This window comes from Phasianus colchicus, chromosome 1, assembly GCF_987193195.1.
Source record: "Phasianus colchicus chromosome 1, bPhaCol1.hap1.1, whole genome shotgun sequence".
NCBI lineage: Eukaryota > Metazoa > Chordata > Aves > Galliformes > Phasianidae > Phasianus > Phasianus colchicus.
Genome location: NC_143436.1, coordinates 181,436,998 through 181,450,877, shown reverse-complemented (window position 1 = coordinate 181,450,877; position 13,880 = coordinate 181,436,998). Strand labels below are relative to the sequence as shown.

The window sequence follows — 13,880 nt, the reverse complement described above, 5'->3', positions numbered from 1 at the left end:
TGTGATGTTACATTACTTCCACAAAGAGCTGGTGTCTCTTTCCCATCGTGGCTTTAGAAATATCTTTTCCAGAAATTCAATAAATTGTTTTGAAGAGCTTGGGTTTGCAGAAAGTTAAAACTCTGCATTTTCTACAGAAAAATGATATTTGTAGCCATTTCTTTTAGGTTATAATATAAATTCAGATGCAGATTATTAATACAGTGGCAGTTGTCATAATTTCAGTGTTAGGGAAGTTTTGAGTCTGTGGTTTAAAATATATCCTAAATAATGGCTAATAACACAATACACAGCTGCAGATGGTTCTGCTGTGTTCTTTGTAGTGTTGATTGGAAAATCAGCCACATGTATGGTCACATAACATTGAAAGCCTCTGATTTATAGGGGGGAGCTTAGAGTTAGGAAACATTCAAGAAACTAGTTACTGATGCAGTCATCTGCTCAATAACAAAGAAAACTTAAAGGTTGCTGGTACTCTGTGTATTGGAGAACTCAAATTAGTTTCATAAAGATATACAATTTTATTAAGTCATTTTATTAACCTTGTAGAGGCATTTCTTACATGCATGTCTCCTTTTCAGGTGCTGTGAGCCCATTAGCTGAAGAACAGTTGACAAAGCAGGATTTACTTCACCTTGAAATTTTGAAATTCTTATGTATTTGTGCAACTACTGTCCAAATTCAGACAGTGAGCTTCCGAGCCTCTGATATACAAAGGAAGCTGTTAATGCTCATTGATGGCAGCATCTTTGATAGTGCTAAGCCATTGCATCTGCACATGGTGAGTGTAAGATTTTTTATAGAACTTCTGCTCTTGTACTGCTTTTTAAGTTGTATATTCTTGATGGCCTTTCTGTTGTCTTCAGTTGCCTGAGAAGAGCTTAAAATGTTGTCTTCTAATGTTTTGAAGTTTGCTGGTATGGGGGAAAGAGCAGTTAGAATTTGTTGTAAGCTAGAAAATTAAAAGTTGATAATGACAAAAGCAAGATGTTTATATTTAATTACTTGTTAAATAGATAATGATGATCAGATTCTAGCATGTAAGAGCTGACATTACTTATCCTTACTCCAGGATTTTGTATAAAAATTACTAGAAGTGTGTAATAGTTTTTGTTTTTTATCTAATTCCTTTTCCTTTTTTTTTTGTTCCCCAGTACCTGTTGCTCTTGAAGGAGCTCCCTGTTGAAGAAAACCTCCTGCCTGTAGATGAAGTTCTTAAGCTTCTTACACCTCTTTCGTAAGAGAGAAACTGTTTAGCATGTATTAGAGTCATTGTAGTTCAATAACTAGAGGATTTGGGGGCTGTTGAGTGGTTCAAGTTTTTCTGTTTTCTTACTTTCACAGTGATGTATGTTCTCTGTACCGCCGAGACCAAGATGTTTGCAAAGAAATTCTAAATAATTTGCTACCTATAGCAGTAAGTTTGGCCCAGTCCAATGCACATAGTGAAGAGACAAGGATTGCACAAGGGCAATTTTTGACAGTTGTTGGAGCCTTTTGGTATGTTTTATCTATTTAATGTAGAAGTCTGCTGGGGGTAACATTTTTGTAGTGCTGTTGTGTATCTTGCTGTTGGTATCCTGTGAATCCACATGCATTTTGTTTATCCAGAGTCTAACTTTTCGTAATTTCTGCATCATTTGTATTTAAAAGTCTTATAATCTTTAGGACAGTTGTATTTAACAAAGAATGTGCTCTGAATTCACAGAATCACTAAGGTTGGAAAAGACCTCTAAGATCATCCAGTACAATCATCAACCCATCACAGTCATGCCCACTGGACCATGTCCCTAAGTGCCACATCTAAATTGGATGAATAGCTAAAACAAGTGATACCTTCAACAACCATAAATGAGTATCATTCATAATTGTAGATTACCAATAAAATCATAAAATTCTGCCAAAATAACTATTGAGCATGAAGTAGTGAACTACTGGCAGCAGAAAGAAACTTGTTAGACTTTTACTAAAAATTATTGGCAGCTTTTTCAGTTATTCAAATCTTTCCCATTTTAGGAAGTTAGCTCAAGGAAAGAGATGCACGGCACCAGTAAGAGTGGCACTTTTAAACTGCATGAAAGCCCTGCTTGAGGTAATCCCAGTTTTACTGAAATATTGTAATTTTTTTGCATGTATCAGTGTACATTTCATTGTAAGACTTCCATATGTTTTAAATATTCTGTGTATTTTCTTCAGGCTGATCCTTATTCAAAGTGGGCTATCCTTAATGTAAAAAATGAAGATCTTCCTGTGAGTGAGGTTTTCCCACATTTTCTCGCAGATAGTCACCATCAAGTTTCTATTCTTGCTGCAAAGTCAATTACCAGGTGATAATGTAGACTTTGTTGTTGTTGTTTATAACAGTGAATTTCACTTAACTGGATCTTACTTCTGCTACTGTATAGTTGCTGTTTTCAGTAGTCCTGGGGCTTTGATCTTGAGGGAAATAGAAGCCTACCAAGTTACTTTAAGGTGTTCAAATGTTGTCTCTGTTGCCAGTGTGTGTATATATATGCACAAATATATATACATATATAGATAGATAGATGTGTATATAATTGTAAATTTTACTCTGGATTTATTTTGCAAAACTCAAATATGAAATAGTTTATAAATAGATTACATTCTTTTGCATAAAAATTACTTCAGAGGGTCTTGTATTTTGAATACCATGTACAGCTTTTTCTCCACATCTCAAAAATAATGGAGTATAGAAGGAATGTTCAGAAGTAAGAAATACTTTACATACATCTGTTCACTGTACAAATTGGAAGGCTTCTGCCCCAGAAGAGTTGGATTGGAGGTATTACAAAACTACAGAAGTGGAACAAAATTAAATTCGGCAGTCTTTTTCAGTTTAAAGAGGAGAGGACATCAAGTAGAGCTAACACATTCAAAATTCTGAGAATGTATGGTTTTACATCTTCGTGCAACATTCAGCTATCCCAAATATGTCTGGATGCCAGAAGTTTACAGGGGTTCAAAAAGTCATGAAACAGGAAATAGTTGAGGGATACTAAATACAGTCTCTAACTCATAGAATCACAGAATCACAGAATTGCCAGGGTTGGAAGGGACCTCAAGGATCATGAATCTCCAACCCCCCTGCCACATGCAGGGCCACCAACCATCCCACCTAATGCTAGACCAGGCTGCCCAGGGCCCCATCCAATCTGGCCTTGAACATCTCCAGATAGACCCCCTGTGGTCAAATATTACCATATATTCAGTGGAATTATATGTTTAAGCCAAGTATGTGGTAGTCTTCCTTAAGTATCTGTGCTTGTTTGTTTAGAAGTGGTTAGAATTCCTTTTGGTCCAATCCACTGTTGTGTTGCAATTTTTGTTGCAAATGGAAGTGAGAATTTAAGAATTATTTGAGAATCTCTTTATACATATCTATCTGTTTAGTAAATGTAGTTCCAACATACTTCATGATGTGGGGTGTTCCATTGTGGCAGGCAAGTGAAGTTTGGATTCCTTCATTGACTGACACTAGGAAACTTGCTTTTCAAGCTTTTCACTACCATTTAGGCCCAGCAGGTGTTCTTACTGCTACTGATAATGTTTGAGGGATAGAGTGGAAGGGCTGATGTATAAGAAAGTTAAGAAAAATATTAGAGCATTCAGAAAAGCAAAATCTAATTATGCATTACATGCTGTGAATAAACTAAATGAAATGTTATGCTAATCTTTTTTTTTTTTTTTTTTTTAATTTTTTTAAGTTTGTTTCAAGATGTGAAACACAGAGATTCTTCTGGATTGTCAAAACCTCTTCCCTTGGAGCTCCAGCAAAAGGCTTTTGAGAATGTATATCTCAGAGTTCAGGAAGGAATGGGAAATCCGGTAACGAGACCTAGTCATTAGTTTTGCCAAATTTTCAGGTTATGAATAAGCTAGTTTCTGAAATAGGTGTGTTTTGTTTTCTGAGAATATTAATTCTTCCAGATGTTTGATAATCTGAGATGATGAAATGGTGGTAGACAAGAAGTCGTTTATGCATACAGGCAGTTGCTGTTTAGCCCACATGAGAAGTTTCTAGACTCATTCAGTCTATGTTCCAGACTCTATAATACTATTTGTTGTTGCAGTTTTCACTACTGTAACACTTAAGAATCAAAGAGAAAGGGAGCCATAATATTTTAGACAACACAAATAGTGAATAGGAGGCAAAGTAAATTCAAATTGTATAGTTAAGTAATATAAAAAAAACCTGTAGATTTCAGTAAGATCACGTTTTCAGTGGTACTAGAAAAATGAAAATTTGCCTAAAAAAATAAAATATTCAGAAGAAAATTCAATTGTAGAAACTGGAAATACAGTGGTGTTTGTAACTGTGGAATTCCATTAACTATTATTTTTATTATTAGTGTCTTTTACTTTTCTCTCATCCCTGCTATCATGCCAAACCATCTACATTTTCCATATTGTTTTTGTCTGTTGCTCTGTCACCTTTCTGCATGTTATCCCTTGATTGTGCTTTCTTTCTCTGTTGGCTTGGTTTGCTGTCCTACATCTTGGACTTGCTGTGGAGGCTTTATCCCTCTGTCATCTCATTTAACCTCTTTGTACTCTCACCACCATTGCTCTCCATTGCTCCAACCTGTCGTTGTTTCATCTGATTTCTCTGTTGCCTTAACATCCTGCTGTCACCTCAGCTTGCTGTCATCTCTCATTATCTCTTGTCCTTTACTTGCTGTTTCATGTGTTGCTTTTATTCAATGTGTGTCACTTGTCAACACTTTGCATTAGGAATGAAGAACTGTGTTTGAATGACAGAACAGTTCCAGCATGCATCGGTTGTTTGTGTTTTTTCTTGCATGGTAATATGCATGTTATTTTTAAAGAAATTATTAAAAAAAAAAAAAAGGCAAGGATACTCCTGCTGCAGTGTCTGTTTTGGGGGCAGTAAATTTTGCAGATAAGCAAAAGGAGATTTAATGCTTCAGTCTTTTCTCTGTAAAGTATGTTGCCTTATTTTGAATTGCTGATGTTTAAATATGAACTGAAGTATATGAAGTACAAGCATGTGTGCTGAGATGCTGGAGACAGAAACTACTGGTTGAGGAGTGCAGCAGGCAGGTGGGGAAAGTAATTCTTAAGCTACCAAGGCAAGATTTTCAGAAGCATTTATGTCATTGCCCTTCATTTTAAGTTATTTATCCTCATTTATTAATTTGGAGATTTCTTTAACAACATTTTTATAATTTCATGATTATTTCTTATTTGAAGTTCAGTGGCGATGCAAGTCCTGAAGATGTTTTGGACAAACAATGTAATAGGAAAGCAGTTTTGCTGATGCTTATAACCATGGTTCTGTGCTGCAGTCCTGTATGTGAAAAGCAAGCTTTGTTTGCTATTTGCCAGTCTGTGAAAGAGAATGGATTAGAACCTCACCTTGTGAAAAAGGCAAGTAAAAAATTTTGTTTTGTATATAGTTTGCAAATTACAAAGCAGTATTGTAATGATATAGAATGCTTTTGTTAGTGTTGGAAGTTGTTAAATTTTCTAATGCAGTGTATGACTAACGTGATAAATCTGAAGAAATTTGTAATTATATCTAATGATCTATATAGTGATCCACCTTAGAAGCACAGATCTGAAATACAAGTAGATTTTTGTAGATTAAAGATTTTAGTACCCATTTAAGCAAATCTTTCTACCCAGTGAAAGTAAAGTGAGTTTTCCAAAATGGAAAATACGTAAAGAAAATGCACTGTATTAGAAGAAGGTTTGTGTGTTGGTGAATTCTCGTGTTGCTGTCACAAAGGTGTACTGAAATACTGTACTGTATTTCTACTGCAGTTTATCACTCTGGTTGTTTTTTTTGTGTGTGTGTATCTGTTCTCTCCTTTTTATCCCATCTTTCCTACTTATTACCACTTCTGTGTGCAGTCTTTATCCAACATAATGGATACTGCTTTGTCCATTTTTTGCGTACTACTTCTCACAGTGTAGATGCAGTTCCTTATTGCCTCCTTCAGAGATGCAGCAATAAAAAAAAAAAAAAAAAAGAAAGTAAAAATAGCTTATGCTGAATAGGGACCGAGTTGCACAAATATGCATTCAGAAGCAGGGGAAGAACATGGAGTGTAATGCTTTCAGAATGCCATAATATCAGGCACTCTGCATTCTACTTTATAATCTTATTTAATGCACAGGTTTTGAAGAAAGTATCTGACATTTTTGGCTATAAGAATATAGAAGACTTCATGACATCTCACTTAGACTATTTGGTGGTGGAGTGGCTGAAAATAAAGGACAAAGGATATAGCCTGTCTGCCTTTCCTTATGTTCTTCTGAACTATACTGGTCTTGAGGAATTTTACAGGTACATTTTCTATACAAAAGCAGTTTATCTAGATTATGACAGAGGATTTTGTATTTCTAAATGTAGTTACATTTATTGTTGGAAAAGATACTAACAGCTTGTATAGTATGTATAGTATTGAATGCTATAGTTATACTGCAGAGATTTTTTGATAGCAGTAGTGAGACATTTATTACAAGTTTAATTATAGAGGGATCCAGTAGAGGAATGATAGTTGCTATATTGTGCTTGAGGTTTTTTCAAAAGTGTACTTTCAAAGAGATTTTGAAAATGTATTTGTTGCATGTAGGTCTTGTTATAAAGTTTTGGTTCCACACCTGGTGATTAGAAGTCAGTTTGAAGATGTGAAATCACTTGGTAGCAAGATTGGAAAAGACTGGAGGCAAGTTCTGGCAGACTGTTTTCCAAAGATACTTGTGAATATCCTCCCACATTTTGCCTATGAAAGCCACGGTCAGAGGGAAATAGCAGAGCAAAGAGAAACAGCTTCTAAAGTCTACGATGTGCTCAAGGATGAAAACTGCTTAGGGAAACAGGTATCTGTTTTAAAATGTGTAAATTGAATTATATGACTTTGAACAGACCTGAAATAAGTTTTTATACATTCTGTAAAAATGTAGATAGTTCAGGTCTAAAGGTAGAAGATTATTGCTGTGATAAAAGCAAACAAGCTTGAAATTTTTCAAGTATATATTCAGTAGAATCTTTCAGTGGGCTTGAAGTGTATTTATTTATTTATCTATCTATCTATCTACTTATTTATTTATTTAAAATTTAAAAACTAATTCACCTTGAATTCATCTGTTACGCATCTCTTTACCTACATCATATTTTCATCTTAAAATGTTTTCATTTCACTTCGAAAGAAGATCCTTCTTCCCCAGTGGCAGGCTCTGTATTCAGAACCAGTAGTAAAAAATTATTATTATTATTATTATTATTTTTTCCCAAAGAAAGGTTGCCCAGAGAGGTTGTTCAGTCTCCTTCTATGGAGATATTCAAGACCTGTCTGGATGCCTACCTATGTGACCTATTGTAGGGAAGCTGCTTTAGCAGGGAGTCTGGGCAGTCTGGTCTGGTGGTTGGCAACCCTGCACATAGCAGGGAGTTGAAACTAGATCATCATTGTGGTCCTTTTCAGCCCAGGTCATTCTGTGATTCTATGATTTCTCAAAGTCCCTTCCAATGCCTGCAATTCTGTCATTCTGTAAAATCCAGAGTGAAAGCTAACTGTTCTACTTTTGACTGTCATAAATGAGACCTGACCAGTAGTTGTTTCGAATAAATTGTATGTCTTGGATATTTTAACAAATAGGGAATCCACACAAGAAAATATTTCCTCTGGTGGTAAAGAAATGTTTAATTACTTTAACTGCTTTTTTCTTACTAAAACACTGCTTTTCCCCTCTAGCAAATCGACAATTTATCTCATAATAATTTGTCAGAGATTGTGGTTGAACTTCTGATGACTTTACATGAACCACCTAGCACTAAGGCAGAAGAGGGATCTCATCTCAGCAAATATGTTAGGTATGTACTTACAGATTTTCAAAATGCTGCATATTCATATAACATTGTGCATTAAAATATGCCTTTCACACATTTTGCGTTCAAGAAATGTTTAGTTGTTGTACTGATGGACCTGATTTAGTAAACTAAAAATAGGTGATAGGGGCCGATTGGACTGGATAATCTTGGAGGTCTTTTCCAGCCTCGGTAATTCTATGATTCTGTGATAACTTTAAGGTTGAGAATTAAAGGACTTTATTTTCAGTTGTAATGATATATTGTTTGCATAATTTCCCCAAGAGCAGTAAGGAGAATTCCTGTGTAATATTTCAGTTAATTGAAAGAATGAATAAGCAGGCAAGAGAATTTCATTGTATGTTGATGAAGTCTCAACTATGGCAATGCTTGTTTAGATCAGTTCTATCTTGGACTATGTAGAATATTACTCTCTGTAAAATCACTCAGCTTTTAATGTCCTTCCTGTAGAGGTCTAAATATTCAGTAGCCAGTGAGAAGTGAAAGCAGACCTTTTCTTAGGAGCTTCTTCAGTGGCTGCTCTTGCTTTTGGTAAAGAAATTGCTTCAGCTATGCCAAATAAATTAATTCCTAGCTAATAGCAATAATCAAATGTCAAAAATATCTTCATTTTTATGAGCCTTTAATTGTTTGATTTTTGTGGTGTTGTTTTTTTTTTCTTCCTTCCCCCCCACCCAGAGTGGGGGCTTTTTACTCTTAAAAGATTCCCAGTTCCTTCTTTTTCAGGCAGATTGTTCCCATAACTAGAAATGCAGAAGCTTCACCCCATGACTTGCAATTAAATTTTCCTACAAAGTACCATAAATAAGACTAATGATTGGTTTCTTAGGAGTATGATCTTTCAAAAAATAATAAGGGAGCATTGCAAAAAAATTATTTCATTTAACACATGGGATTGGATTATTGGATAAAAAAAACCCAACATCTCTTGTTTGCTCACTCAGGGAATTGGATCCTGTTCCTAATCCTCCTCATTTTCCTTCTTATGTGATTAAGGCAACCTTGGACCACATTAGCAGCTGTCATAAAAGCAAACTAAAAAGTCTCATTGCAGTTCTTTCTAAAAACCCTGTGAGTATGTCATGATGTCTAATTTTTCCTTAACAGTATAAAATTCTTCTTTTGGATACTTTTTAGTTTAACTAGACTTTTTCACTATGTATATTTGAGGAAAAATCCAATCTTAGGAACTTCTCTGTGCTCCTTCTGAAAAGGAAGCAGTCCTCAGTACAGGGACATGATAACCTTACTGAAATTCTAGGGTTGAAATATAATTGTATTGTATAGTACATATACAGTAATAACTGGAGTTATTTTGAAGGTTGGGAAAATGCATGCATCCCAGACACTATTTAGATGCAAATTATTTCTTTGGCATATGTCTGAAGAACATTCTAGAGTAATTATTTTTGGACTGTTGTATCTAATTATTGTATACAATTGAAATATTAAAATTGGCTTCTCTTAATGATAATGAAATAGTCATATTTTTAGACGTTTGATTTTTTTTTATTGTTAATAGTAGATAGGAAGGTATATAAAATTACACATCCCTTGCAATTAATCTTAAAAATCTTCCTGTCTTCTAGCATACTTCCTCAGAAATGTCTTCTCAGAGATCATACTGTTTTACTGCATATGTTGCAAAAGCTCAACTTACTTTGCCAATCCATAAACAATCTAAAAATAAGATAAAGAAAACAACTTTCTGAAGTGTGTTTGTCTAAAATGTATGAGCATAGAAATTAGTACTGCCAACCAGTGGAATTAGTTTTTGTGTGTGTGTGTGTGTGTGTGCATCTATCACTTAGTTTTTTTTCTTGCTATAAAGTATATTTCTATTGGCATTATGAATAATCTTTTTACTCATAGTTTTATTTATTTCTAGGATTCTTTCCAGAAAATTCTGCTAGCCCTTTGTAAGCATGCATCAGATACAAACAACATATACAAGAAGCATAGAGTTCTTATAATTTATCACTTCTTTGTTAGTCTGTTACTCAAAGAAATAAAAGATGGTTTAGGAGGAGCATGGGCTTTTGTCCTCCGAGATGTGATTTATACCCTGATTCACCACATCAGCAGCAGGTAAGTGTGATAATCACACTATGTTGTATCTGTGCTTTCTTGTTCTTGTAACCTTTCATGTCTGTATTGCTCTTAGATGTTAATTCATTTATAGAAAGAATTGAAATTTCCTGGACTTACGTGCTTTTCTTTGACAATTTTGGAATTTAAGAGTAAAACTTCTGGCAAATAGTTGAAAGCCTTTTTGATTATTATTTTTTTTCCTTTTGATTATGTATTCTTCTGCATACACTTTACTCCATTTGCTGTAGTGAATCAGTCGACTTCTGAGAGTTTCGGTTCCCACGTGTCTCCTGAGCTGAATCTATAGAGCTGATTGAATTGTTAAGTTTAGAATCAGTTGTTCCCGTGAAGATTATTGTATGGCTCCTTTTCCTCTCTTCGTCCCTGTTTCATAATGGGGTAATACTTGAGACAATGACAACTTGTGTTTCTTCAATTTCACTTTTTTTTTCCTGTGGCAGACCCCCTATCTTTAGAGATGTGTCCACGCGCAGCTTTTCACTCTGCTGTGATCTTCTTCAGCGTGTTTGCCACACAGCAGTTACATGTTGCAATGACGCTCTGGAGAGCCACCTTCACGTTATTGTAGGAACACTCATACCTCTTGCTGTGGACCAGCCTAAGATTCAGCCACAGGTAGGTTTGAGTTGCTGTTGTTTGTATTTATCCCTTGTCTGTTACCATTTAGGTAGGCAGTGAGTAGTTAGTGAGGAAAGCACAAAATAGCATTTTCGCAAAGGATTATCTTGTCCATCATACAAGTGTTTATTTAAGTTACAGATTTATTAAGAAACATTCTGCCAGAATTCAGTGGTTTGGGCAGTAAATCATTATTTTTAGGCTTTTCTCAGGATTTGGTTACTGATTCTATGACACGGTAAGATCAGAATGACTGCTTGGATGCAGTGCGTTGCTGAATCATAGCCAATATTGCGATGGTTGTGCTGACCAATACGTGAAATCAGCATCATCAAAAGGCAGGATAAAAATGCAGGCTGTGGTAATAAATTCTTTGATGTCAGTTAGGTAACAGGCAATAGCAAAAACTTGTTTTCAGAGTATGTATGATTTTTCCATGCCTCTAAAAATTTTACAGTTTTTAATAATGTAAATAAATTATCTTAGCAGTTTTTTGTACAGTTTGCAGTTTATTGGATCTGAGGGAAATGCAGATTTTATAACCTAGATAAGAAATATGGCTCAAAATTGTTTATCTTTTTTTTTTTCCTTTTCTTTTGTTTTTTATGTTCAGGTCTTAGGCTTGTTGAAGTACCTGGTGATAGACAATAAGGATAATGAATATCTGTACCAGGCAATCAAACGCTTAGATCCTTTTCCTGAATATCCTGCTTTTGAAGAGTTGCGAACAACTCAACTGAAGATAAAATACAGTAAAGGGCCGTATTCTCTTTTGGAGGTAATTACATTTTAAATTACATCTCATGACATAGTGGTTTTTCAATACAAACTTCAGAAAGAAAAGTAGTTTTTGAGCTGTATGTATAGTTGAGGCAGATCTAAATTAGCTGTGATTTTTTTTTTTACTGCCTGTTTCAGAAACTGTAAGAGACTGTAGGTTCCCATCCTTACCTTGCATGCATTAATCTCCGTATTGTGGACTGCTGAGAAGCATTCCTTTACTTAAAGCTTTTATTTGTATGTTAAATGTACTTAAAACAAAATGTTGTTTTTCAGGAAATTAATCACTTTCTCTCAGTCAGTGTTTGTGATTCACTGCCCTTAACACGACTTGAAGGACTGTATGATTTACGTAAACAGTTGGAACAATATAAGGATCAGATGAAGGATCTCCTGAAGATTTTTCAGGGTACAGATATCTGATTATGGGTTTGATTTCTTTTGTGTCTTGTTTTAGATGTGTAGTAATATAACTCTATGCTAATTTGACAGTGAATTATTTGTCTTAGTTTTTGTATATTTAACAATGTAACTTCATTATAATTTCACATGTGAAATAGAATAGTGCAGGTTATTGATGCAGAATCTGAAACACCTCTTGTAGAGTGTATTATGAATATTAAATGAAGTGTTATATGACTAACAGGGTAAAATGCCCATCCTGCTCTTGGAGTGGGGTCACATATGATTGTGAATGACTGGGGTAGTGTACAGTATAGATAATATTGTTTTATGGCTGCTTAATGAGTTTTGTTGTATATAAATCTCCCTGCTCCTTTAAATGGAATGAAGCTAGATTTTGGAAAGACATAATATGTTAAAAAGTAAATCTCACAGAAGTTTAAAAATGGTTGGATTTAGTTTAGTTGAACCTTGCCATATCCCAGTGTTCTGTTTCAGCTCTCAGTCCAGTCCCAGTTCTTCTCTGTTTTGGATTTCAGATGTTTGTCATAAGGTCGTTTCCTTTTTTTTTTTTCTACATCAAGTCTTCATTTGTTTGTTTTACTGGTTGGAAAATTAAAAACAAAAAAGCTGATGTTATTCACTGTAGATAAAGGCAGAGTAAAATTTGAGGAAGAACTGTAGTCTGTCCTAATGTTGTTTTGTCCCTGCATCTTGAATATAACTTACTGTTTCAGTCTCAAAATTCTGCTTGAATAGGGAGTAATAAGGCAGCAAGTTTTCATGGAACAACTTGCATCAGAGCAGTGAATAATCTAGGATCAAGGTCTTGTAAGTTTGGAAAGTGATTGAGTAGTAACACATAGGTCTTTGAAGTGCTGAATGGTATGAGGAAGCTGAACAGGGAGCAGCTGTTAACACTTGTTCCAGTACAAGACCAGTTTAAGCTATCTGACAGCAGTTATACAACAAGAGAAATGACATTTTAATGTTTTTGTTGTTTTATTTTTCTGAATGATAGAAAAACCAGAAGATTCTGTAATGGTGAAGCTCGTGGTGAGCTTACTGCAGCTGTCCAAGATGGCAGTTAATCATGCAGGTGAAAAAGCAGTGCTGGGTAAGTTCCTTAGTCCCACAGATCTCCCAGGGCTGTCATTGCAAGCCAAATTTGAAACTGTAGCTGTTCTCAACATTTCTTCCCACTGCTATTCTGCCTTAGCTGTTAGAAGTCTCTCTTGTTAGAATGGTGTATCTTATTTTCTGTCACTGTTTGTAACAGCTTTGACGAATAATGTAAACTCAGCAGTTTTGATCTTAGTCTCTTCTATGCTCAATAGAGACATCTGCCTGCATATGGGTTAATTAGTAGATTGAAAAACAGCAAGGAGGATGGAAGAGAACTTAACTGGAGATATGGAAGGCATATTTTAGTGAAAATTAGAACAGTTGTTGTCCATTTTAAAGCCTCTTGTGTATCACTAGAATGATCCTCACCATTTAAATTAGCACCAAAAGCGTTTTGACTGAAGTTAAAATCCAAATCCCCTCTTCTTCCAGTGGGACTTACCTCCATGAAAGGGGTGTTTCCTCAGTTTTGATGTGTAAAACAGCTGTGTACACACAAAATGAGAACTTTGTCTTGATGTATAATTTTAGTCTAAAAGACTAACAAGTGATGAATACCAGGTAATTGCAGCTCACATTTACTTCAGTATTCTTCAGCACCTCTGTTAGCTGTATCTTTCAGCCTTCCCCGCGCCATCTTTCCTTAAATGATCTGTTAAATGCAACCCTATACCTTCAGTTTTTTCTTTATTTGCTCTGATTGTTAAAAGCAGGGTTGTAGAAGATGGCAAGAAGCGTGATGAGTATGAAGGAAAGAGCAAGAAATACATTTTTGTTCCTTAATGGAAATTAATATCCCTTTTAATTTTGTCAACGTCTTTAGGGTCATTTTTTTTCCTTGTATGCAGTCGTGCACACTGATGCATCACTTTTAAGTAAAATACAGGTAGTAACTCTTATTGTGATTACAGGCTTCTGTCGTGTGTTTGTCATCCTCTTGGGAATGAAAATTGGGTTCTCCTGCTGG

At 35.1% G+C, this 13,880-nt stretch overlaps 1 protein-coding gene across 3 annotated transcripts in view; it reads left to right on the top strand.

Moving 5' to 3' along the window:
• Nucleotides 1–13,880, top strand: part of ATM (ATM serine/threonine kinase) — a 59,269-nt gene that overhangs the window by 18,123 nt on the left and 27,266 nt on the right. For all 3 annotated transcript variants that reach the window (XM_090133889.1, XM_031606206.2, XM_090133888.1), the window contains exons 18-33: nucleotides 582–781; nucleotides 1,155–1,237; nucleotides 1,345–1,500; nucleotides 2,017–2,092; nucleotides 2,197–2,327; nucleotides 3,726–3,846; nucleotides 5,233–5,409; nucleotides 6,162–6,331; nucleotides 6,621–6,867; nucleotides 7,743–7,861; nucleotides 8,821–8,947; nucleotides 9,765–9,964; nucleotides 10,429–10,603; nucleotides 11,220–11,384; nucleotides 11,663–11,795; nucleotides 12,810–12,905. In XM_090133889.1, the coding sequence (XP_089990015.1) occupies nucleotides 582–781; nucleotides 1,155–1,237; nucleotides 1,345–1,500; nucleotides 2,017–2,092; nucleotides 2,197–2,327; nucleotides 3,726–3,846; nucleotides 5,233–5,409; nucleotides 6,162–6,331; nucleotides 6,621–6,867; nucleotides 7,743–7,861; nucleotides 8,821–8,947; nucleotides 9,765–9,964; nucleotides 10,429–10,603; nucleotides 11,220–11,384; nucleotides 11,663–11,795; nucleotides 12,810–12,905 (2,376 nt within the window). The remainder of the gene's footprint in view (nucleotides 1–581; nucleotides 782–1,154; nucleotides 1,238–1,344; nucleotides 1,501–2,016; nucleotides 2,093–2,196; nucleotides 2,328–3,725; nucleotides 3,847–5,232; nucleotides 5,410–6,161; nucleotides 6,332–6,620; nucleotides 6,868–7,742; nucleotides 7,862–8,820; nucleotides 8,948–9,764; nucleotides 9,965–10,428; nucleotides 10,604–11,219; nucleotides 11,385–11,662; nucleotides 11,796–12,809; nucleotides 12,906–13,880) is intronic.